Genomic DNA, 26,415 nt, shown 5'->3' on the forward strand with positions numbered 1-26,415 from the left:
ACGTGGCCGGAATCCTGAGCACGCTCTTCGGTGTCATAAGACGATGACATCGACTGAGTCTGACGAGCTGGAAGTCTGTATCTAACTAGAATCATAGAGTCATAGTAGGTCCAAGTTCAGCTCTGGAATCATGAGTTCAATCCTAAATCTATCACATGCTTGCTGTGTGATCTTGGGCAAGTTACTCAACCTCTCTGAGTCTCAGTTCCCTCATCTTTACAGGGGACATAACAATAGTTCCTCCCCAGTGTGAGAGCGAGTGAGGCAATGCAGGCAGAGCTCAGTGCCAGGCACACAGCACGCCCTCTGTTACAGAGATTAAGAGGGATGTTCCAACTCCTGAGGTGTAGGGTTCTCTCCCACCTTCTCCAGATGACAGAAAGTGAACTGGAGCACAGACCAACATTTTTGGGAAATTGTCTTAGGAGGTCTTTAGGCAGAGCCCAGAGTGAAAGGCAAAGCCCCTGTCTGTGCTCAGAGTTGGGGCTGGGCAGGACCCTCCTAGAGAGGCTAAGGGGACTCTCAGGGAGCTGGGAGCTGGGAGCTCCATGCTTGGTACAGACATGACTTCCTGTGGAATCAGTAAACCATCTGCCAACTTCTAAAATCCCGAATGGAGAAGGGACTAGATGGTTTCCAAGCCCTCACAGACTCGTCTTCCTGGCACGGAGATTTGCCAAAGCCCTCTTTCAGCCTGGGCCAGGTATGCCGGGTTGGCTGACAGCAAACCACCCGTGAGAACAAGGCTGGGAAAGAGGGACTGGAGACCTGGGGGCATGCTGGACAGGAGGGGGTGGGGTAAGGTGCAGACAAGACCGTTAGTTCACAGGGCGTGGCAAGAGCTTAACGTGCACAAAGAACTCGACACTGTTCATCGTGGTTGGTGAATTCTTCACCTTCTGAAGTTCTCCCAACTTCTAACTTTCACCCATCATGAAGATGTCCTAACATGTTCTAGGTCATCTTTTAATTTTTTTCAACTTTGAGAAGTAATTTTTATCTAGGTTATCTTGAAGACCCTAATTTTAATTCTCCAAAGTGCACTGTTACCATTCAAACTCTGGATCAAATTTCCTAAGCATATATATCCACACATATATGCATTTACGTTTTATTTTTAACGGTGGTCACACTAATAGAATATGAAGACACGTGGTTTAAGGAACTGAGGCACCTGTCTCTAGGAGTAAACAAATTAGCAGCCTAGAAATGATTTCTGGCTTCTAGTAGCTCGTATTGGAAAAGGAGCTGGGTAGACTGGCTAATTGAAGAAGTACTTCAGGAAAAATTGGAAAGTGCTCAAGTGGGGAGAAGATGCTAATTGGGAGTTAATAGTGTGGATCTGGGTGGGACTGTATCGCTGGGTGCATGCAATCTTCCAGTTGATGAGACAGAAATAAGAGCAGCTGTAATGGTACTCAGAGGATACAACTTGGCTACTTTGTGATTTATTATGTAAGGTTTTTCATACTTAAAATAAAAAAACTCTTTACATGGTTACATACTGTATAATTCCAACTATATGACATTCTGGAAAAGGCAAAACCATGGAGACAGTAGGAGGATTGGCGGTTGCTAGGGGGTGGGGGGGTGGAGGAATGAACAGCAGAACACAGGGAATTTGGGGGCAGTGGAATATTCTGCATGACACCATGGTGGTGGATACATGTCATTCTCCATTTGTCCAAATCTGTAGAATGTACGCCATCAACAGTGAGCCCGAAGGTACACCGTGGATTCTGGGTGATAAGCTGTGTCAGTGTGGGTCTGATGGTCATGAACGGGCCTCTCTGGTGGGGGATGCTGATAATGGGGGGGGCGTGGATCTGTGTCACAGATAAACTGAGTTTTCAGATCAGAAGTCAGGTTGACAGGTGTTACTAAGACTTAAATCCTGTTAAATGATGCCATGTCGCACCTCAGATTTAATCAAGTTGAAGTTTCGCCCACTAGCAGAGAGCCCATGGAAGTGTGAAATAAAGTTTGGAATGGAGGTACTAGCAGCTAGCCCTCCTGGCTCCTGCAGACTTGCTATTGTTAAGCAAATGTCACTACATCCCTGGAAGGGATGACTCACTGAGACTGGGGGAGGAGGGGGGAGGAGATTTAAGCCTGAAATGCCTAGCCGCTGTGTTTTAAATGAAGATGTTCAGTTGGGTTTAATAAGAAATGTTTCATTGTTTGGGAAATGCAAAAGCATGACTGTATCAAAATTCTGGGATGTATCCTTCTAGTAAGTAATAGCATGGAATGGATATGATAGAATTGATAGGTATCCCAGTTTTGAAGCTTTCTTTTGAGCTGAAATCAATGTTGCTGACATGTGTGCTTAGTCAATTTTCTTTGAATCATATGTTATATTACATAAAACTAGATGGTTAAAATAAAGGCAGATTTAATTTGATGGTTTTTCAGACAGTTCTCAGGAAAACAGACCAATAATTGATGCCTTTTACCAAAAGAAAATGCAATGAAACACTTAAGGGTCCGTCATTCATTTCAACAATTAGGTTGCACACAGGAAGCTGCTTCTCTGTAATCCGATCTGCCCTGTGCACGAGCCTCCCTGGCTGGCGCTGCTTGAGACCGGTAGCAGCCCAGGCCGCGGCCCGTGGTCACGCGCAAGCCAGACGCCTGGCTCTGAACCCGCACCCAAGCGGTCTGACTCCGGTTCTCACCGCTCTCGTCTTCCAGCTCCTCTGTCAAGCGGAGACAATAACAGCACCCACTTCCTAAGATTATTGTGAAGATTAAACGAATAGTGCATATAAAACAGTAAGTCCGCCCTGGCCAGTTTTGCTCAGCGGTTAGAGCGTCGGCCTGTGGTCCAGAGAGACCAGGGTTCGGTTCCCACTAAGGGCATGTACCTCGGTTGTAGTTTGTCCCTGGCCCTGGTTGGGTCGTGCGGGTGGCAGCCACTCGTGTCCCTTTCATGTTGATGTTTCTCTCTCTCTCTCTCTCTTCCTCTCTCTCCCTCCCACTCTATCTGAACAAAAAATGGAAAAATGTCCTCAGGTGAAGATAAAAAAACAAAAACAAAAACAAAACAGTAAGTCCTCACCCTGGCCAGTTTGGCTCAGCAGTTACAGCGACATCCGCCCACGGACCAAAGAGTCATGGTTTCGATTCCAGTCAAGGGCATGTACCTCGGTTGCAGTTCATCCCTGCTTCTGGTCAGGGTCATGTGGGAGGCAACCAATCAATGTTTCTCTCTCTCTCTCTCTCTCTCTCTCTCTCTCTCTCTCTCTCTCCATCTGAAGATAAATGGAAAAATACCCTCGGGTGAGGATTAAAAAAAAAAAGCAATTAAGTCCACAATGCTCAAAATATATTACCCATTTGTGCAGCGGTTTTCAATGAGGTCAGTTCATAGTGGGAAACCGGATGGGGTGAGGGGACCTGAAACAAAGGCACGTTTAATTGTGTTAACCACTACATTTGTACAGCCAAAATATTTGTCAGGGGTAGTGGACGATTGTAACCTACTGTTTCTGCTATTAGGTCTGTTTTCGATGTGGGTTATGCTGTTGGTAAGCAGGAATGCACCTCAGCAGAGCTGGGGTCCTGACCCCGTACAGAACGCTGCAGGGTGTGGAGGGCAGTGGGGGACGGCAGCGCAGTAACTGGACAGTGGCCGCAAACTACCACCTGAGACAGTTTCCATGCTAACAGGCACTAGGTGGCCCTTCAGTGAGGACCAGATTTAACTTTGGATTCTTTTTCCCCAAAGAGTCCGGCAGTGTTTTATCCTCACCCGAGGACATTTTCTCATTTTTTTGTTCAGGTAGAGTGGGAGGGAGAGAGAGGGACAGAGAGAGAGAGAGAGAAACATCGATGTGAAAGGAACACATCGAGTGGCTGCCACCGCACGACCGACCAGGGCCGGGGACAAACTGCAACCGAGGTACGCGCCCTTAGCGGGAACCGAACCCGGGTCTCTCCGGACCGCAGGTCGACGCTCTAACCGCTGAGCCAAACCGGCCAGGGCTCTGGCAGTGTTTTAAACAACAGACTTCAACTCCCGCCTTGGCTGTGTGCCAGGCCGGCAGCGGCTCCCCTGTCCACGGGCAGCTGCATATCCCACGGCTGCAGGGCCTGATCTCCGGCCTGCCCCGTGGCTGGCTGGAACAGTGCCCGCCCCTCGGCCACGCAGACCCCTGAGCCAGACTGACGCCTCGGCTTCTCTTTCCTGGGACCTAAAAACTTCTAGGACGTTCCTGATCTGGGAATTAGACACCGAGAACTCAGAGGTGACAGGCGGCTGAGGGACGAGGTGTGATGACAGGGCCCAAGTGGACACGATGGTTATGGGGCTGCTGGGGCTTTGGAACCCAGGGCACTACCTGCCGCCGGGTGTGGGCACGCGGACACGTCTCTCCAGTGAATGCCGCCCCTCTGACCGGGCACCCGACTTCCTGCAGGGCAGGGGCTGTGACTGGACTCCAGGCAGCTCACCTCCTCCACAGAATTACTTTCCAAGGGGAAAATGGACCCCTATACTTTGCTGCCATTTACTATCCACTGAGGGGCGCAGGCGGGGCCAAGAGCCAGGGTCAGTCCTGCACCAAGACGAGACCTGGGAGAATTCGGGGTGACAGGGCCTCACAATGACTGGGGAGATGAGCTGGCAAAAATATGCGGCAACCAGAATGCGTGTGAAAGGCTGGGGCTGGGAGGAAGCTGCAGTAATTGCGAGGGAGCCAAGGAGAAGGCAGGAAACCAAGGCCAGACAGCAAATGTCAAAAGGTTCCCTGGAAGGGGACACGGGAACAGGCAGGCAGGACTCCGTGCCGCCTGCAGCATGTGATCAAGGAGCTCCCGAGTGGCGAGTGGCGCGGGAAGAGAGCACAGCAGGTTGGAGGGAAGGGAAGAGCTTTGTCTGCAGGGTTATGTAACCACATACAGCGCGCAGTGTGTGCCCGCGCGCAAACCCGCACCGCTAATGAGATTAAAATCAGGGCGGCCTCCCACCACAGGAGCGCCGAGACTTTAGGGGAGGCCTCTGCCACTGGTTTGAACTGAACTGACTTTAATCTTCTCAGGCAACTTCCTCCTGTTGTCGTCCAGAGCTGTGCCTGGTTCCAGCGGAAGCCTCTGTCACCTGGGGCTCGGAGCTCCGGGCGGCGCTCTTGCGCGCAAACCCTGAGCTCGCACTGCTAGCCAGTGGCTTCCGGAGACAAGCATGGAAGTTGCCGAGGGACGTGCTGATGGGGTGCTGGTGCCAGCAACCAGGGCCAACTCCACCAAACACACGCGGCACAGCACAGGTGGGGGGCATGAGCTTTTCAGGGGCTCATTAGAGTGTTTTAATTTCTTTTAAAATAACAAAAAATGAATAAACTTTTAGGTGGAAGAAAATGCTTTAACGTATAACATTGATAGATCTATCCTTATAACAATGCAATCACAAGACAAATGTTTACCTTTTTTTTCAAAGTGGAAGGAGGCACGGAGGGATGTCATTATGCAGCTTTGTAGCAGTTTTGAAATTGCTACTTCAGGAAAGAGAAGACTAGCAGTTGGGTGGAGATGAGTGGATCGCAGAGTAGAGAGCTTAGTGATGAAAGGAAGCAACTGGGATCACAAAACTAGGTTTCCAGTCCTGGTCTTGCCTCTTCCCAGCTGTGTAGCCTTGGAGAGATCACTCAACCTCTCTGACCTACAATTTCCATGGAGGTATAATAGGGTGAATACCGGTAACTACCTTGCAGGCCCATGAAAATGAAGAGTGAAGTTCATTTTCATGGGCCTGCTCAGGAATCCCTGCCAACGGCTCACAGTGCCAATGAGCATCGGCTTATAGGTGGGTGATGGACAGGCACAGAATGATGCAGGAAGAACAGAAAATCTGAAGCCATCCGTCATCGCTATGGGCATGCAGCGTGTCAGATGGCAGAGGCTCAGAGAAAAACCAAGACATGCAAACTCTGCTGAGCACTTAGATGGAAAACAGAGAGAAAAATGGCTAACCTCCTAAAATATGTTTGCAGCACTGAGAGGTGACCCTGTGTAGACGAGGAACGCAAGTGTTTAAGTGTCTGCTATCAAGAACCCAGATCAGCCTGGCCGGTTTTGCTCAGTGGTTAGAGCGTCAGCCTGTGGACCAGAGAGCCCTGGGTTCAGTTCCCACTAAGGGCGCGTACCTCCATTACAGTTTGTCCCCGGCCCCGGTTGGGACCATGTGGGTGGCAACCAGTCGATGTGTCTCTCTCACATCAATGTTTCTCTCTCTCTTCCTCCCTTTCTCCTTCCCCCTCTATCTGAAGATAAATGCAAAAATGTCCTCGGGTGAGGATAAAAAACAAAACAAAACAAACCCAGATCACACATATCTAAACCAAACCACTAACCAGCTATGTGGTCTTAGCAAGTTATTTCCACTTTCTGCACCTCATTTCTTCATCTGTAAAATGGGGATAATAGTAGCTACATTATAGTGTAAGTATGAGCCAATATATATAAAGCACTTACAATAGAGCCTGATGCACAGTAAGGACTCAAAATGTCAGGTGTCATCATCATCATCATCCTCGCCATTACCACCACCACTAAACATCTGTGTATTTTGTTGACAGCCATGTCCTCTGCATCAAGAAGAGTGTTTGGCACATAGCAGATGCTCAATAATGAACAAACCCTTACTTATGCCTTTCAAAGGACAGTTATTTTAAAAGTGATAACTTCTCCCTAGAAGGGGTGTGGGGTCCACTGTTAGTCCCAGTTCCTTTCCCTCATGTCCGCCCCCTGCTGCCATAAGCGGCACTCAGATCTGGAGAGCTAGGCCATCACTGGTAACCTGGGAGACAGGTGTTCCAGAAGTGCAGAGGGCGAAGTCATAGTGCAAAAGGCATGGGTGGGTGCGGAGGAAGAGGAGGCTGCGAATCTCGAAAGAGTGCTTTGGTTTTCTGAGTCCACTCGGTGAATAAACGGTTGAGAAGGGACAAGATCACAGGAAAGATCTTTGAGGTTACAGGAAGTGGTGAGTGTGCTCCTCACCCAAAGAAAAGGACGTGGGGACAGAGAAATCAGAGACTCTGCCTTCCAGACAGGAGCAAAGAACACCATGTGCATGCTAAATTGTCATTGTGAGAGTGCGATCTTAAGCAGTTTTTCACAAAATGTGGTACCTGTACCATCAGCAGCACAAAAACAAAGTTACTTCTAATAAATTCTCCTAAAACACATTAAAATAAATATACAACAGGCAGATCAAGTCTGTGATTTCACTCCTGGCAATGCTAAGAAAAAGAAAAGGAAGTCAGCTCTAGACCGGTGGCTAGTGGGGGCATCGTCCTATACACCAAGAGGGTTGAAGGTTCGATTCCCAGTCAGGGCACATACCTAGGCTTTAGGTTCGAATCCTGGTCAGGGTGTGTATAGGAGGCAACCAATCAATGTTTCTCTCTCTCTCTTTCCCAAAAACCAATGAAACCATATCCTCAGGTGAGGATTTAAAAAAGAAAAGGAAGTCAACCAGATCAACTTAAAGAAAAATATTTAAGGTAGTATAAAGGAGGTATGTACATGGCAAAAAGTAAACAGTGGATGAATAGGTAAATTTAGGAAACTTGGCCAAGGCTGTACCCAACCCTGTTGCACAGCATGAATTTTTAAAAAATTATTGATGTTAGAGAGAGGAAGGGAGAGAGAGAGATAGAAACATCGTTGAGAGAGAACTTCGATTGGCCACCTCCTGCATGCCCCCCACTGGGGATTGGGCTCACAAAGGAGTTGATGTTCAACAATTGAGCCACACTGGCCGGAGGGGGCACAGTATGAATTTTGAGCTACAGGTCTTGGTGTCAGCACCTTGGAGAGCATCTGCGATGCCTAGGTGAAAGGGGCCACAGCCCAGTCCTCAGGGCCCTCCTTACTGGCGCTCGGGCCCTCGGGCACTAAAGGAGAAGGCTTGGCTTTTCTTTTCGCCTCTCGGTTTCTGATGGTAGTGCATCTCAGACACACATACAGCGACAGGCCTGGAGGGGACTTTCTGGGGTGAGAAATGCAATACTTGAGCCCCAGTTTCCAAAGACTTTCCAGTTTCTTCTTTTAATTTCATATACTAACTTCTTCCTACTTGATTTCTTACTGGCTTATGCTATGCTTCAGGAAAAGCAGCACTAACACCTGGAATGTCCCATGATTTGAACACAAGGAACTATCACCAAGAGGAGGAGCTTAAAGTCTTCTGTTTGTGGAGTGTGATAAATTGAGAATGTTAAAGGGGCAAGTCAGAAGGTCTTTTGTGTCCCCAAGAAAAGCTCCAATAGCAGCTGAAAAGTAGAGTGTAGCTAAGACCACTAACTTTCCACCAGAACTGTTCTCCCAGCTCCCTTGCACGGAGGCGTGGCTATACGACTAAACTCTCTGATACTGGGCAGGCAGAAGCAATGGGTGCCACTTCCAAACTAGACTCTCCAGAAGCAACCTGTGCCTCCTCCACACTCTCCCCCCGACCCCCGCCTCTGAATGTAGACAGAAACAAGGCCACAGAAATTAGCGGAGCCACAGAAGAGGGAGGAACCTGGGTTCCTTAACCACCATATGGAGAGCGTGGGCAAGGCCGGGAACACCCACCTGGCACTGTCACAGGAGTGAAGATGAAGCTTCTATGGATCTGAGCCAGTACACGTTTCCGGGAGGGGGTGCGTGTTACAGCCCTTGAATCCACCCTAGCCAATAAAGGAGCTTAGGTGTCCCGGCTGCCACACAGATCAACCGAACCTGGTGCGTGGTGTGCTCGGAGAGAGGCATTCTGAGAGCTCCCCTACCCGCCCCTCCGCGCAGCTAACTGGTCCTCTAGGCAGAGCTCAGGAGTCACTCAGTTAGGGCGGCCTCCCTGCCACGCCCACTCCGCAGGCTCTCCAGGCCCACATTCAACTCAGCAGCACTTTTCATCTGTGTGACTTTTTAGACCAATGTGCACACCCCCAAGGGGTTTCAAAATATGCAATTTTCAAAATTCATAGGCTGATATAATTATCTGTGACCTTCACTGTATGTAAATTTTACCTTAAAATAGTCATAAACAAATATTGAATTCTGGCTCAATGACATGTATGCTGAAGAGTTCAGGGGTACAGTGTACCAATGTCCGCAGCTTCCTTTGAAATGCATTAGGAAGTGGGTTGACCTAGGGACAAGCAGGTGGACAGATATGTGATACGGGATATACAGTCCCATGTTAATTGCAGGACCTGCAATTAATTGCAGGGTAATGGGTTTTATGGATGTTCGTTACATATTCTTTCAACGTTTCTGAATTAAAAAAAGATATTTTCATACTAAGGTGTTGAGGGACAAGTTCAGTGAGAGCAGGAGCCACGAGGACATGACATAATCACCCAGACAGGACACACCTGCCGGGGAAAGACATGGAGCCCGATCTGAACTCCAGCGGTCATTCCTCAGCCGCCCGTGCGCTTCCTGAAGTGTCCGGTGGCAAAGCTGGGATCAAAGGCTCAAGGAATCACAAACAAAGAATGCAGGATACAAATATTTTTAAAATCCATTAAACAATAAACGAATAATACATCTGAACTCTCCAGAAGGCATGCACCTCCGAGCGAGCCAGACATGCCGAGAGGCCCTCCAGGTCAACCCTCTCACCTGCTCAGGACAGCAAACTCTCCACTCAGTTCTTTTTAAAAAGCTGTTGGACCAGGGCTCACTTAACAGGCTCTCAGCGGCCTTCACATGTGCCTTCTCCCTTTGGGTTCTGCAGGGGTCAGCAACACGCTTACGTGGCTCCCTGGTCAGTCCATAGACTATCAGGGTGCTCCAGAGCAGGTTGTCCTGGCCAGATCTGGTGCAGTGGGCGGGGTGTGGGGCAGGGGAGGGGTGAACAGGTCACCCCAAAGATCATCTCCCTCACTTCTGGGAAGGGGACAGCAACTACCCCGCTGTGCTCTTCCTTTTAAGGGACTGATCTATCTGTCTAACAAGACTGCAGAATGTTAAACGTGGTCAAGGGTTACGACATGTTTGGAGGTTCAGAGGTTTTTGTTGTCCAGGTGCTTTCGTGACATACTGTTGTAGTCATCTGCCATTTATTTGATGCCACACCCCCGTCTGAAACAGAACTCTCCATTACTGTAACAGTTTCCATGGAAATATATCATCTATTTTCTCTCGTTCCCTCCCTGTTCCCCAAAGACCCACTCTCCCCATCTCCACCCCCACCCCCACCCCCGAGCCCTGCCCATGAGGCCCTCCGGAGCCTCCGCTCCTCAGTCAAACACTCTGCAACCTATACTGTTCACTTTTGAAGTGACAAGGCCAAGAATAAAAACGCACATTTAAACTTGTTAAATTGTCATCAAGACACTGGGAAGATGCAGATTAAGTGGACAAACACATTACCTTTCGGAGGGCAGAATCAGGGAAAGGGCGTAAACCTGGGTGGGATCAAGCCTTCCCAATATTTACCCTCTAAATATAACTTCAATTATGAACCATGAATATGCTGCTCAGTAGAAATATAATTTTTTAAAACTTTCCAACAGCTTCCGTTTTCTAGAAGCTCTTCACTTGGGCCTTTTCTTCCTGTCGTCGCAGAAACCATCCCATCTTTGGGATCTAAATGCCTCTGCTCTTGGCATTTTATTTTATTTTATTTATTTTTTTTTATCCTTACCTGAGGCCATCCCATCTTTGGGATCTAAATGCCTCTGCTCTTGGCATTTTATTTTATTTTATTTTTTTTTATCCTTACCTGAGGACATTTTTCCATTTTTTGTTCAGATAGAGTGGGAGGGGGAGAGAGAGAGAAACATCGACGTGAAGGGACACATCGAGTGGCTGCCACCCGCACAACCGACCAGGGCCGGGGACAAACTGCAACCGAGGTACATGCCCTTAGCGGGAACCGAACCCGGGTCTCTCTGTACCGCAGGCCGACGCTCTAACCGCTGAGCCAAACCGGCCAGGTCTGCTCTTGGCATTTTAAATCTTTCAACCTCATCCATTTGTTTTCCATCCCCAGCTCTCCAGACTCCTTTTTCACTCAGGTTGGCCTCTTCCTACTCTGACTTCCTTCCCACCCAGTCCAGACACCATGTACATCCACTGATTCATTCCACTTCCACTGAGGCCTGCTAGGAGCAGGTTCCATGGGTCTGCACTGGGCACCCTTCATCCGAAGCCTCACCGCCGGCATTGCTGAGACTCCGAGCTCACGGAGCCTCTAAGCCCCACCCTTAGCTGCGCTCCGCCCACCAGCCCGTCTCCGCCCACCAGCCCGTCTCCACACCCACCAGCCCGTCTCCACGCCCACACAGGCGGCTCAGGGCTGCTGGCACAGAGCACGCAGAGGTGTGCACCACTACCACTGCCAGCTTCTTGTTTGGTACTTGGGACTGCTCAGCAATCTTACTGCGTGTCCCTGCTCTCAACTCCCAACCATGGGCCAGATCCCTGACTCCCCCTTGGCAGATGACCTATGACCCATAGAGAAAAATCTATGAATTCAATCTAGGCCCTGAATGAACTAAACCGATGGCACTGGAAGTACAGTGGTGTCTACGACAGAGAAGGTCCCCGCTCTTATGGAGGTCAGATCTTAGAAGAAGGAAGACAAACCAGTAAACAAACAAGAAAGTACCATCTGGTGATGGGCATTATGAGTGTTAAATATAATGGAGAATGAATGAATAGCTCTTTGAGGAGATGGTCTGGGAAGGCTTCTTGCAAGAGGTGACATCTAATTGAGAAAGGAATTACAAGAAGGAGCCAACCATTCATCACAAATGCTCCAAGGAAGGAGCTTTGCATGTTTCACAATCCCAAGAATCACCATTGTGGCCCAAGCAGAGTGGGTGACGGGAGGAACAAAATGAAGTCATCGAGCAGAGAGTATATCAAGGGTTACAATTAAGAACTAGGTAAGCCAAGGACGTGTACAGAGTTTATTGTAACTATGAAGAAGCATCACTGGAGTGTTGTAAGCAGTAATGTAGTATTTTAAGAAATGACTACAGCTGCTAAATGAAAGGGATATTAACTCGAGGTCACAAGTGTGGAGGCAGGGAAACCAGTTAGGAGTTTCTGCAGTAGTGCAGGTGGTACACCTGGTTTAGGCTAGGGTGCCTCGCGAAGACAGGGAAGTCAGTCAGCTCATGGTATGCTTTGGAGAAGCAGGTGTCAGGACTCCCCAATTGATTATACATGCTGCGGTTTGAGCGAGGAGAGAGAAACTCAAGAATAACTCTCCTATTTTTACTTAAGCTACAGAGATAGGGAAGAAATTTATATTTTTTGCACACCTGAGTTCATGGTACAAGATTTATACTAGACATATTTGTGGCACACAAAGGGCTTAAAAAGCTCAAAACAACACTAAACAAGTCAGAAATACTTATAACACCATCTCAACTTCAGTAAAAGAGCATCTCCCGGTATCTATAAAAGCATCCAGAACCTCTCTAACGAGTCCCAGGGTCATCCTTCAACTGTGCCACTATGTGAAATGAACTGTCTCCATTCTTGGCTGTAAGAGTGATATTTTCCAAAGGGCAAATCTGATCATGTCACTTCTCCGCTTAAAGTCTCTCAGTGGCTCCCCACTGCACTGTGAATAAAATGCAAACTCCCCATCACAGCTCATAAGGCTGTGCACGATCAGATCCTGCCCATCTCTGCGACCTCACACCCTACTACCTCCCTTGCGCATGACCTTCTGGCTTCAACACCTTCTGATAGTACCTAAAATACACCAACCCTCCCTACCTCAGGCCCTTTGCACATACTGTTCTCAACTAGCTCTTTGAATGCAGAGCTTGTTCACTCTCATCTTCAGGTCTCAGTTTGTATGTCACCTCCTCTGACAGTCTGAGTGGGTCCCCTCTTGATTTGTTTGTGGCACAGCACTCTATTCACTTCCTTCACAGTGTTCACTACAAAACGCAGTGTGGACCTGTTTAGTTTTTAATTTTTTCCCTCACTGGAATGGAAATCCCATATGAACAGCAAATGTGTTTGCCTTGTTAGTCATTTCTTCTGGAGCAGGTATGGTCACCAAATCACACTGTACCTTGCCAAAGCTGCCTTTCCCAAGCACCATCAGGAAGTTAAAATCACTCAGCTTCATCCGGTCTCTGTTCCCATTGTTGTCTAATTTGGCTATGGTGTTGGTCTTTTCTTCTTGAGCCTTGGTTCCCTGGCCGACCTTGGCCCTCTGGAGGGGGAAACACACAAACACATCATTAGGGTTTGACGTTGCCTTTGTAGGAAGACACTGCATGCTATGGTTCCTGCTGCTCACGCCTTGCCCCCCTCCCTATCCCTGTGAAAAGCATGGCCAACATCCACTCTGCAAGGCCGCAACCTGGAGGTCATCCTTGGCACCGCCTTTCTCTTGTAGTTCACGTCTCACAGAAACAGTTGCTTTTACTCCTCGCCGCCTCTAGAATTCATCTTCTTTCCATCTCCACTGACATCATGTACCATCACCTCTCACCTGGACCACCAACCCCTTGGTTCCCTCCACTCTGGGCTTCACATGCACACAGAGATGGCTCCCACTTCCTCACACCCAACTGAGTCACCACCTGCTTAAAATGCTTCAATGGTGACCCATTATTTTTAGGATAAAGACCTTGGAGCTTTTACTGGCCAATATGGCCCAGCATGATTAGGCCCTACCTGGCTCTCCAATCTCATCACTTCTCTGGTCCTTCTTCCCTGCAACCCAGCTTCATTCTTTCACCTCCCACCTCAGGGCCTTTGCACATGCTCTTGTTGTTATGAGGATGGCTATTCTCTCCCCTTCCTTTACAAACTTAGTTACCCCCATTTCACTTCTGCAGAGAAGCCCTCCTTGATTCTCCGTGTCTGGACTAGGTGTCCCTATTTACTCCCTTTATTCATTTTACTTCCTATTTATGTTGGATAACGGTCTATTCACTTGTTTCCCCCAGTGCCCTGAAAATTTCAAGGGCACAGACTATTCCTCATTCTCCACAATTTTCCTGACAACTAATGTCGTTTCTGGTCCTCAGTGTGATGGAGGAGGGACCTGCTTCTGTGAGCAGCAAAGTCGTGACTCAGACGGCAGCGAATGCTCTGGGACAAGGAGAGAGTAGGAGACCAGCAGTGAGACCTGCAGCTACCAGGACCTTGTTACTGGGTTTGCTTTTAGCAGTCAGAAAATTGTGGCATTAAAAGCTCAGCTTAGAATCCCAACTCTGGCAGTGGACAAGCTGTGTGATCCTGAGCTTGCAACAACCCTCCACCCAAACATCCCAGACCTTCCTGTCTCTGTCAGAGAAAGAGGCAAAGGCCACAGATAACCTGGCCCCTCTGCACACTCTGATTTCAGCCCCTTCTCCTTGCAACCACCACAGTGGCCTTGCTGCTGTTCTCTGAAAGTATCAAACAAGCTCTTGCCTCTTTTGCACTTGCTGTTTCCTGTGCCTGGAGTTCTTTCCCCAGAGCTCCCTCACCTCTAGGAGAGCCCTTCCCTCCCCTTTATTTTTTCCATATCTCTCACCACCTTAAAAACCAGATATTTACTTGTTTCTCAATGTATAGTCTAGAACGCAAGCGCCATGAGGTCTGCTCAGCACAGAGAGGCACTTACTTGCATTTGGTTACTGAACTTTTCTAAACCTCAGTCCCTTTCCAAGAAAATGAGTTAATGACATGAGAAAGTGTATCACAAAGTTCTCAGCACCATCCCTGTCACTTTGTAGATGCTCAGTGGATGGTAGATATTATTGTTGTTGCATTATTCACTTGTCTCTAGAAGACAAAGAGGCAACAAAAAGCTTTCCAGGGTTTTGAGTATCAGGGGAGATTCATTCATTCATTCATTCATTCATTCATTCAGAAATACTTATTGAGGGCCTGCTACTTGCCAGGTATTACCCTAGATTCTCAAGCTCCAACCGGGATGGAAGCAGACACAGATGCTCCAAGACTTTGCATTCCAGCAGGAACTGGGCCCTCTGCACTGTGTCCAAAATGTATTTAGGAGTTATCCAGGTAAAGAACTTAGAGTCAGCAGCAGAAACAGTCTTGACAGAGCAGAGAACAAGGCACATTCAGAGAACTACAACCCTATTCCATTTGGCCGGAGCACAGAGCACAAGGCAGATATGGCCGGTGCAGCCAGGAGGTGAGAAGGACCTCGCAAACCCTGTCAAGAAGTTTGGGCTGATCCTGAGCGCACACGGTTCTCGAAGGGGCGTGGTTGAGCCTATCACGTGGAAAAGACCACTCTGAGTTCAGTGAAGACTCATTTAGAGGAAACTAGTTTGGAAACCGTTAGGAAGTAACTGCAGTCATCAAGGTGAGCAGTGGCGGGGCCTGAGCTTGGTGTCTGCAGTGCAGATGGGAGGAAGTGGACCCACCTGGGAGACCCGCACATCCGGGTTGGGTGAGGGATTGGGTGAGGGATCGGGAGTGAAGGGCAGCTCTCCTTGTGTTTTGAGCACCCGGGAGGGTGGGGGTGCTCTCCGCTGAGATGAGAACCGGAGGAGGGGCACGTCTGAAAGCGTGAGCTGAAGGGTGGGAAGAGGGACCAGTCTGACTGCAGTAAAGACATTTCGCCTTCCCTACAGTGGCTTAAAACTGCAAGGTTTAGGTGGTCTCCGCAGTAGTTTCCCGGTCCTTCCGTTTGTCCTGCTGACAAAGCATCCACCATTGTTTTCTTTTTGTAACTGATGTTTTAAAGGCTGAGGTGGATGCAGTGACATGCACAAATCCTAGGTGTACAGTTCTGTGAATTTTGGCAAATATATACACACAAGTAACCCCAACCCCCAGTAAGATATGGGACATTTCACCACCCCCAGGAAGCTCGTTTCCAGTCCGTCCCTCCCACACAGGGAGTCCCTCTTCTGACTGCCACCCTTGAAAGTCCCTTTTGTTGGTTCTTGAACTTCACCTAAACAGAATCATAGAGTTGACAAAGTAAGAAATATATCTTTGGTCTCTGCCCCAGGTTTTCCTGACACACAGCTCCTGAAACCCTTGGAATTCCCGGGTCACAGGAGCATCTTTTCTTCTAATAAGGGGACTCTTGGTGGGCTCCTGAACGTCTCCTGAGTGGAGGCTTCCCCAAGGAGGACCAAGCCATGACTGGAAGCTTGGAACTTTCAGCCCCCATCTTCCTGGGCTGGAGATTGAGTTAATAATCGATCGATCATGCCTACATAATGACGCCTCATAAACTTCCTCCAACTATGGGATTTGCAGAGCTTCTGGGCTGATGGACACATCCACCTGCTGGGAGGGTGGTGCACCTCAACTCCACGGGGACAGAAGCTCCTGCTCTTGGGACCCTTCTGGACCTCGCCCCATGTAGCTCTTCACCCTGCTGTTCTTCTGTATCCTTCATCATATCCTATATCGCATAATAAGCCAGCGTAACTAAAGTGCTTCCCTGAGTTCTGTGAGCCATTATAGCAAATTGCCGAACCTGAAGAGAGGTCTTGGGAAGCCACGATCTGTGGCCCAGCCAGACAGAAGTGTGGGTAATCTGGAGACCCACTATTTGTGATTGGAGTCTCAAGTGGGGGCAGTCTTATGGGACTGAGCCCTTTACCTGTGGGGCTGTGCTAACTCCAGGTAGTTAGTGACAGAAGTGAATTAAATTGTAGGCCACCTGGTTAGTGTCTGCAGAGAATGGAAGGATGGCATGGTGTAAAACCCCACTTGCTCAGTGAAGTATCATGAGAGGGAAACACGTTTCCCTTTACAGAGGAGGCTTCCTTCCCTCGTGGTACCATCGCTGAAATCCATCCCTGTTGCCGCATGACCAGGAGTGTACTGCTTTTATTGCTGAGTCATATACATTGTTCATTTATCCACTCTCCCGTTTATGGGCTTTTGTGTCCTCACTTTTTTGGCTAACAAAACTGCTGTGAATGTTCTGGGTGACATCAAATTATAGTAAGAGATGTTGGGATTTAAACGTCTCTGAGACAACCCAGTGTACAGCCCTAGTAAGCAGTTGTCTGTGTGTGTTTGGAGGTAAGAAACTATATGAACCAGAGACAGAGATTTGAAGTTTACTGGCACAGAGGGAGTAGTTAAAACCATGAGATCATAGAGAGAATGCAAATAAGAGAAGAGCCTAAAACAGAAGTTGCATTGATTTTGGGGCCATGTCCTCCCATCACCCCCTAAGCTCACTTCCCAGCCCCCAGAGTTTTGCTCCCCAGGCTGTCTTGACCCAAACACATTCTTCCCTTCCCGCCCTCCCAACTCCTTGTGTTATTACTATGTCTCCTACCTTCTTTGAATCCTGACTCAGGACTCATCCAATTCACACACTCCCTTCTCCACCCTGTGAAGACCCTGCCTGTCCCTGTCCCCAGTCCCCATCCCAGCCCTCAGGTCTGCATGCCGTCCACCTGTGGTCTCAGCACACCCTGCAAATGCAGCGACTGGAGAGCTCAATCTTCCCAACTTCTCCAACTGACTTTGTTTAAAGGAATTTTTTTTCTGTCCTTCAAGGAGCAGCAAGGGGCCAATAGCTTCATTCCTTAGTCCTGCAGGTGACCTTCTTTGCTCTAATTTGGGGCCAAAAATCCTCTTTCCATACTTCATCCCAATTTGCTTTTGTGACTTTTTTTGTAGGTATGTGCTATAAACCTATAATGTTCTATGACTCCCCCACCCCATCCAAAGTTCATGTTGAAATCTAACTCCCTGTGTGATGGTATCTGGAGGTGGGGCCTTTGCAAGGTGAGTAGGTCACGATGCTGGTGGAGCCCTCATAAATGGGATTAGTGCCCTTATAAAAGAGACCCCAAAGAGGGCTCTCCCATCCCTCCCACCAAGTGAGAGCATGAGCAGGTGGTTGTCCACGACCCAAGAAGTCTCCCAGACTCGGTCTGCCGTACCCTCATCTTGACTTCCCAGCCTTCAGAACTGTGAGAAATGAATGTTTGCTGCGTAAGCCACCAGCCTGTGGTATTTTTTTATAGCAGCCTGAACAGACTAAGACAATGGTGGTGGTGTTTTAATATTTAAATAAGTTGACAACTGTTAAAAATCAGGAGATGTCCTCTAAAAACTTGATTCAACGCTTCTTATAAAGAAATACAGTAGTCTCCCTTAATCTGCAGTTTTGCTTTCCATAGTTTCAGTTACCTATGGTCAACTGTGGTAGGAAAATATTAAATAAAAAATTTCAAAAATAACAACTCATACATTTTAAACCACATGTCATTCTGAGTAGTGTGATGGAATCCCATGCCGTCTCACTCTGTCCTGCACAGGACGCGAACCATTCTTTGTCCAGTGTCTCCAAGCTGTATAAGCTACTAACTGGTTAGTCACTTAGTAGGTCTCCCAGTTATCAGATTGACTGTGGCGATATCACAGTGCGTGTATTCAAGAAACCCTAATTTTGCTTAATAATGGCCCCAAAGTGCAAGAGCAGTGTTGCTGGCCATTCAGATATGACAAAGAGAAGCCATAAAGTATATTATGTATAGGGAAAAATACAGTACATACAGGGTCTGGTGCTGTTCACAGTTTCAGGCATCCACTGGGGGTCTTGGATCATATTCTCTACAAATAAGGGGGCACTACTATTGATCTAGCAACACTAAGCCCCATCTAGTGAGTCAAGGTGCCTCTGGATGGGACATACCCTCTCTGGTTTACCACAGTCCCCACCACCCCTTGCTGTCTTACACCAAGCTTTTCCCCCTTCTTATAACCTGCCTGGCTCCTGAAAATATTTGGGTTTGTGACCCCTATACAGTGAGCCCTTGGAGGAAAGAACTCTGTCCTATGTCCCTCTGAAAGTCCCATGATTCCCAGTGTAAACCCTAAGGAAAAAAAGACACCTACTGAGAAGGGCTCCTGGTGGCTAACTGGGCTCAAAAACAAGCTGAGCCTAGCAGCCATTTCTGCACAGGGACCTCTCCCGAAAACTGCACTTCCTGAAGGAGCCTCTGCACTGAACTGCCTGCCTGCACTGTGTTTCTGCTACATGAACCAGCCCTCATAAAGGAGTTCCTGGAATCCTATTTCACTCAACAGGACTGAGGCTTTCCTCATCCAATCAGAGCTGTGCAGCTCTGACCAATCGGAATGGCTCTATTCTGACCAATAAGGACAGTGCCTTTGGACCAATCAAACTGTGAGGATTCAGAGTCCTCATTTGCATGAGAATGGACTCATCAGAGACCAGGGGTGGGGACTTCTGTCTATATAAGCCAGCTCCCCTTTGGTTCAGAGGGCGCACTTTCCACCAAAGACCTGAAACTGCATTCAGGGGCCAGAAATGAATCACCAAAGATGTTTTGCCAGAACAGAGCAAAGCAGACCAGCATGGAGTGCAGAGCAGACCAGAGCAGCCTGTATCACTGTTAACCTGTTTGGACGAATCAAATTTCCTTCTTCACTGCACCCCAAATAGGGGATTCCTGTTGGCGTTGAATTGGTGCCAACGACCAATGGTTGATACCAGCAACCTCATGCAACCTCATGCCTAGCATGTTCTCCATCAAAGCAAATATTTTAAAATTGAGACCCAAATTAAAATCATCCTCAATCTTGCTGGGTTGGATATGGCTTCCAAAACAGGAAGACACGAATGGCTGCCTTTTCAGTCTGTGGTTTGGAGGCCTAGAACTCAGTGCTCAAAGAGGAAGCGCACACTAGGCTGAACTTAGGGGCAGGAAGCTGCTGGGGGGCGAGGGCCTCGGCGGCCAGCCCCTGGCATTCATCTCAGATGCCTAATGCCTGTCCTGGCTGAAGCCAGACTCCTCCACCCCCGCCTACAAGGAGCTCCCATGGCCCCCTTCTGTGGTGGCAGAAACCCCGTAGATGCTCCCTGACCCACAAGTAGCCCTTCCCAAGCCCAGGAGCACATCTGAGTTTTATTTATTCCAAAAGAGCCAAAAAATGATAGAGATGACCTGACATTTGATGCTAGAACATGCCAGGTGCTGTTCTAAGTGCCTTATCTCCTTCAGTTCTCACACACCTTATGAGGTAGGAAGTGCTGAGTCCCCCATTTTACAGATGGAGAATTAAAAGCTCAGAGATATTTCCCTGGCAGGTTTCTCAGTGGTTAGAGCATCGGCCCATGGACCAAAGAGTTCCGGGTTCGATTCCAGTCTAGGGCACGTGCCTGGGTTGCGGATCCCCAGCCCCGGTTGGGGTCATGGAGGAGGCAACCAATTGATGTGTCTTTCTCATATCAATGTTTCTCTCTCTCTCCCCCTCCTTCCCTTCCACTCTATCTGAAAATCAATGGGAAAATATCCTCGGCTGAGGATTAAAAACAAAACAAGCTCAGAGGTATCAAGTAACTTGTCTATGACACTCAGCAAGGAGTGGGCAGAGCTGGGACTCAAAGCCAAGCAGCCTGGCTCTGAACCCATGGTACAGAATAAGCTGCACTGCACAGATACAGCCAAGGTGTCCTGCCAGGGCCCTGTGGGACACTCCTCTCTACACCTGGGCTGCTTATCCAGGATGCCTGTGACCCTGCCTATGGGCTCGTCTCCTAGTTGAATGAGCAAACACAGCCCATAAGCAGGGCAAGTTGGAAGTGCTGGCAAATTAACACCCTTGAAGCTGCCCTCAGCCACAAATGGGAAGGAGCAGATGGACACTTCAGCTTCCTGCCCCTCGACTGCAAAACCCTGCAGCAAGCAGGCAACTCCCAGCAGGATGAACCCGCAGTTGCCCACAGAGGTAAGTTGCTTGATAACACGTGCATTTCCGGCTGCCCCCCCCCCCCATGCATCACTTCCCCGCTACTCTGTGGTGCCTCCTGGGACCTCCCAGAGAAACTGCCTGCACTTCAATCCTGACAGTCTGCTGCTGGGGACTCTCAAAGCAGGACAATGACCAGCTGTGGGATGTAAGAAAGTGACGTCACCTCTCTGGGCCTCAGCTTCCTCATTGGTAAAAGAAAAATGGGGATGATGATAGCATCCACCATTCAGAGTTGTTATGAGGATTGGATTAAATGAGTTAATATTTCTAAAGCACTTAAACTAATAAACAGCACGTAGTCAGCATTTTATTAAACTAAAAAATTCTAAGAAATGTTTTAGAAATATGTCAGAAACCCCATTTTGAACTGTCAAAAATGGTGGCTTCCCTTCCCGGGCCCATCGGCAAGTCCACAGTCAGAAGAAAGCCCCCCACAGAGCCACTGACCTTCTGAAATGTACCACACATGTTCATTGCACCCGGCTGACCCTACCATGAAATTCTGTTGCCCCAATTCCAGCAGCTCGATTTTACCATCGCTCAGAATTTCTCCAGAGAAGAGACTTGAAAATAATTTCTGAGCCATTCTGGGTGCTAATTGGTTACTGCACAGGGATTACATTTCTCATGTTCAAGGTCAACTGAAATTCCTCTATGAGGACAATTTTCAGTCTGCCGGAAATGGTTTTCAGTCAACGGCTATGGTGTGGAGCAACGATAATCCAGGCACACACAAGCATCTGTGGGCTCTTCTGGATGCGTGGGGACGCATTTTGTTGCACGCAGACCACACAGCTCCTTACTACAAGCCAGTAACTGGCCCAGATCAATGCTCTGTTCATGCAGGAAACGTGTTCCCTGGTGTCCTGAAATGTCGCCCTGGCTGCCCGAGGACAGAAGAAATCATTTTGCAAAACTGAGACTTCTTTTTCTATAAGAAAATACTGGCCTTGTTTTTTCTTCACCCACAGTAATACATTTTAACACTGCAGCAAATGGACATGTCGTCAGGAAGGTGAGGGAAAGAGATGGAAAATGTTCTCTGGGAGAACTTGTTTTTATCAAACAGTTCTCATCTCTCCTGGGTGGGAAGTCCTTCTACAGACTCCTTTGGTCTCGATGCCCCTCAGTTACGAAGTGCAGCAGAACGACTCACGAGCTCAAGGCCAGCATGCTGTTCCACTTATTTCCAGGAAGGTTTATCTACTGGGTCAAAACCATCTCATAGTCCAGGTTTGTGGAGGGCACAGGCTCAAGACAAGGGTCAACACCCAAGTGCTATTTCTATCAAGTTCAGGGAGAAAGCAACATGGGTCTTGAAATAAATGGCAAAATGTTTGCCGAGGCCAGCACAACTCTACTCAGACCTCCGCCTCACCTGAACGCGCTCGGCTCTCTGCTCTCCCCACGTTACCCTTCTGGTAGGTCTCCGACAGCCGCTATAACTCCCCACCACAGGGCCTTTGCACAAGCTGTCTTCTCTGAACGGAATGCTTCCCTCTGCTCTTAACTTGGTAAGCTTCCATTGTTGTTTCCGCAGGGACACCGTCCGCATGCTCTCAGACAAGGTTTCGTTTCCCTCTACGTTCTCCAAGTACCATGGACCTCTCTTCCACAGAACTTTACTGATCATAGTTTTTATTTGCTTATGAGATTATCTGGTGGATGACAGTGATGGTAATCTATTTTGTTTTGGCTGTGTTATACATTTTTTCAGTCAGTAAGCATCGTTGCTTATCTAAGTTGGCAATTTCCCATCAGACTGAGTATATTGGGTCTGCATGACACAACAAATCATGTTTCTCTCAGATTTCTCTCATAAAACAACTTTAAAATCATTCAGTATAGAAATGATGAAAGAAATCAAACCCATCTTCCCAAAATGCTGTCTTTGTAAAACTGGGATGTGTCCTACATACCGGTTACTTGCACAGGCGAAATGGGTTGCTTGGGCCCACAGAAGGGATGGGTCTGTGAGGACACACACAGGCCACGTAATTCCCAAGGCCACTGTGCAAGCCTCCACCACCGGAGAACACAGACCAAACTTCCCGCCACAGAAGGACTGGCCGGACAGGAAACACAACCGGACACCAGGAACCAAAGCAGCCCCCGATCCCACATCCACTTTCATGTAGACCTAAGCCCCTGCCCAAAGCCACCCACCAAGACCCCAAAACCCACTGAGGACAAAAGCTTCCCGCCAGTGGACGCATATAAGGACGAGACTCAGCTCCTAGGGGCTGCCGTCATCGACCCAGCACCCCGTGGCTCGGTGCTGGTAGCCCTTCCCTTTGGGCATCCCCATCCCCACCCCTTTTCTTTTCTTTTCCTTTTTCAATTATGTTTTATTGACTTTAGAGAGGAAGAGAGAGGGAGAGACAGAAACATGGATGAGAGAGAACGTCGATTGGCTGCCTCCTGCATTCCCCCCACTGGGGATCAGGCCCACAACCTGGGCATGTGCCCTGACCGGGAATCGAACCAGTGACCTCTTGGTGCATCGATGATCAACCACTGAGCCACATCGGCCAGGGCCCACCTCTTTTATTTAAATAAACCCAATTTGTCTCTATTCACCGTCTGGGGTCGCTCTTTAGCCTGCCGTCGAACCACTGACTTGCACCTTTCAGGGTTTATCTGAGGCAGAAGCAGAGGCAGCACCAGAGCCCAGGTCTGGGCTCTTACCCCTTGGAAGATACACCCACGGCTATTTCATGGTGTCACCAGCACAGTCTATTCCATTTTCAACAGGACAGCACCATCCTGCCGCTACATCCCAACCGGATTCTATCCCTCAGCAAACCTGGCTGACTCAGCCTCCAAAACATATCACCACCCTGTGCGCTTCGTTCGCCACTGCCAACGTGGCTGGGCAGGGACAGAGCGCTTTGGAGAAAGGGTCTAAATCGGAAAGAAGACCGGGAAGAACAATGACTTCACGAGGCAGGGAGCGTTTAATTGCAGTCTTGAAGGATAACCAGATGTTTTCTGGGAGACAGAATATTGCAAAGGCACGGAGTCAGGAAAAGGCCTCGACAGAAACCACACCATCAACAGGAAAATCAGCACAGAGGCAGACTCGACCGGCTCCACGACTTCTCACCTCGAATTTCTGGCGCAGCTCCTCGTTGCCCTCGCCTCCTTCTGGCGGCACGGGCACGTTGAAGTACTCGCCCTCCTCCTGGCTCAGCAGCTTAAACCTGCGGAGACAGGGCACAGATTCATGGCTGCCCCACAGTGTCTCGTGGGTAGAACAGGAGAAGAAGGCCTAGGAAAAGCTCTACTTTAAATAACCCCCTGAGGGGTTTCTGTGTGTGTGTGTGTGTGTGTGTGTGTAGCCAGGTATGCTGTATGTTTTTATCTTTGTAACTATTCTGTGGCCATCAGAAGATGTACATTCTGTGCTTACAGAATGCCAAGTCCTCTCGTTCCCTCCCGCTCTTCCCCACCCCCTGCACACAACTGTCTTAGTTATAGCATTCAGTATTACACGTTTTCACTATTTTTTGTCCGTTAAGTGTTCTTTTATTCTGAAGGACGCTACGAAGCTCTCCATTGCCCAGGGACTCCCGTCAGGCTCCCCAGCACTGCGCTTGCCTTTGGTGCCACACACACTGCTGGCACGCTGTCCTGGCACGCGGGACCTGGATGACCGTGGGCCGCTCTTCTCTGCAGGAGCCCCCTCCCCCCACAAAGTGCTGGGCCTCTTAGAAATGGGCTCCCTCAGTGGTTAGGGACACAACGGCGCCTGGGTCCGAATCGCACCTCCGCCTGTGCCCCCTAGGACAGTTGGTTAGGCCCTCTGGGTCCTGATTGGTCTCACCTTTAATTGGAATGAAAGCCTCTTTTTCACAGGGTTATTGTGAAGCCGAGAGACGATGGTGCGTGAGAAAGGAGAAGCACAGGCGGGGCACCTGGCGAGCGCTCCACAGAAGGCCCCACTGAAAGGGTCGGTAATGTTTTAACAAAATTAAACTCCATTCTGACCAGTTATCCCTGCACGTAAACACCCGAGCAGTTTTCTAAAAACCCTGGGACTGACAGGGAACCATGAAGACAAGGGTTAAAGGTGGCCTTGGGAAACTCGGAGGAACCCTAAAAAAGAAAGAGATCAATGACTGCCCTGACCTCTGTAACAGGCTCATCTCGTCCCCTGCAACAGACTCCTCCCTCGCCTCTATCAGCCCCGGCACCAAAAAGCGGCGCCAAGAGCATGTAGTTTGTCGTAGTCTCTGTAGTCTGTGTCTATATGAGCAGAGAACAAAGAAGGCTCCAGGCCGGGCCCTTTTCTGCGTGGCCCGCCTGCACCCATGCGCGTGCAATAAAGCCACTTTGCTCTGCACTGGCCTGCGTTGTGGATGTGACCTCCCGCCGCTCAGGCCTGTTAACCACCATCACCGACGTTACTGTTATCACAACAAACATGATGTTTTTCCTGACCGTCAAGATGTTTCCACCCATGGATGAGACGAGAGTGAGGGAGGAAAGGGGGCATCCACGGGCACTCAGGCCAGTGCGGGGAAAGATCCCCCAAATCCTCACTCTGCAAAGAGGCTTCCTAACCAACATTTACAGTTTCATCACAATTCTTTCCTCCACTCACAAATCATCCTAGGCAGCTTTTAAACTGAGGGCTAAGTGACTCAGAGCAGAGATGACCATCTGAGGCTCCACACTTAAGATTCAGTTCTCTCCTTCCAGATCCCCACTGGAACTGCAAAAAATATATAAAATCGGTATCTTTGCTAGAAGTCAGGCAGGTGCTGTGCACGCAGAGGGGCTGCGGGGAGTTTCCACGAGTCAAAGTAGTGTACGAGGGCGTGGAGCGCTGTTGGCAAACACTGACCTTGTGGATTCCGCTAAATCTGGGTATTATTAACTAATGCTTTTCATTAAATTGTCACCTTTTTCTAAAAATAATAAATTCCATTTGAAAGGACACTTGATATCTCTTATAAAAAAGGCCAACAGCTCTGGCCAGTTTGGCTCAGCGGTTGGAGCGTCGACCTGCGGTCCAGAGACCCGGGTTCGGTTCCCGCTAAGGGCATGTACCTCGGTGCAGTTTGTCCCGGCCCTGGTTGGTCATGCGAGTGGCAACCACTCGATGTGTCCCTTTCACATCGATGCTTCTCTCTCTCTCTCTCTCTCTCTTTCTCTCTCTCACTCTCTCTCCCTCCTACTCCATCTGAACAAAAAATGGAAGAATGTCCTCAGGTGAGGATAAAAAAAAAAAGGCCAACATCACTTGTTACAAGTAGAAAGTAACTAAGAATATAAACATATACAACTCAGTGTTACCCAAGTCCAAGTAGATGGTGTAGTTTACCAAAGTCTCTGAGACCAGGGCCGCCTTCCTTATTAAAACGGGAGGTCAGCCAGCGGCCAGATGTGACTCACGCCTTCCTGCAGTGTGTCTACACGGTAAATGCTCCAGCCCATTAGTCATTTAGTAGCTGTCTTAGTGATCAGATCAACTGTCCCAGCATGACAGCGCTTCCATCCAAGTTACCTTTCTCGTACTTAACAAAGCCTAAGAGTAGTGAAGCTGGCACTTCGCATTAGTCAAGAGAAGCCACAAGGTGCTTCCTTTAAGTGAGCAGGTGTGTTGTGTGTAGGAAAAAACAGTGTATATAGGGTTTGGTCCTATGAGGGTTTCAGGCATCTACTGGGGGGTCGATCTGTGGATAAGAGGGGCTATTGTAAAAGCACGTTGTAAAGGAAATT

The 26,415-nt window shown here is 48.7% G+C and overlaps 1 protein-coding gene across 3 annotated transcripts in view; it reads right to left on the reverse strand.

Annotated features, from left to right (window-relative positions):
- The window catches only part of PRKCB (protein kinase C beta), a 295,883-nt gene that overhangs the window by 62,329 nt on the left and 207,139 nt on the right, over positions 1–26,415 (reverse strand). For all 3 annotated transcript variants that reach the window (XR_004961595.1, XM_036278529.1, XM_036278528.1), the window contains exons 8-9: positions 23,795–23,891; positions 13,031–13,174 (exon numbers count right to left, since the gene is read on the reverse strand). Coding sequence is in view for 2 of the 3 variants with exons in the window: in XM_036278529.1 (XP_036134422.1) it covers positions 13,031–13,174; positions 23,795–23,891 (241 nt within the window). In the remaining variant the exon portion in view is untranslated. The remainder of the gene's footprint in view (positions 1–13,030; positions 13,175–23,794; positions 23,892–26,415) is intronic.

This window comes from Molossus molossus, unplaced genomic scaffold (assembly GCF_014108415.1).
Source record: "Molossus molossus isolate mMolMol1 unplaced genomic scaffold, mMolMol1.p scaffold_m16_p_3, whole genome shotgun sequence".
Taxonomy (NCBI): domain Eukaryota; kingdom Metazoa; phylum Chordata; class Mammalia; order Chiroptera; family Molossidae; genus Molossus; species Molossus molossus.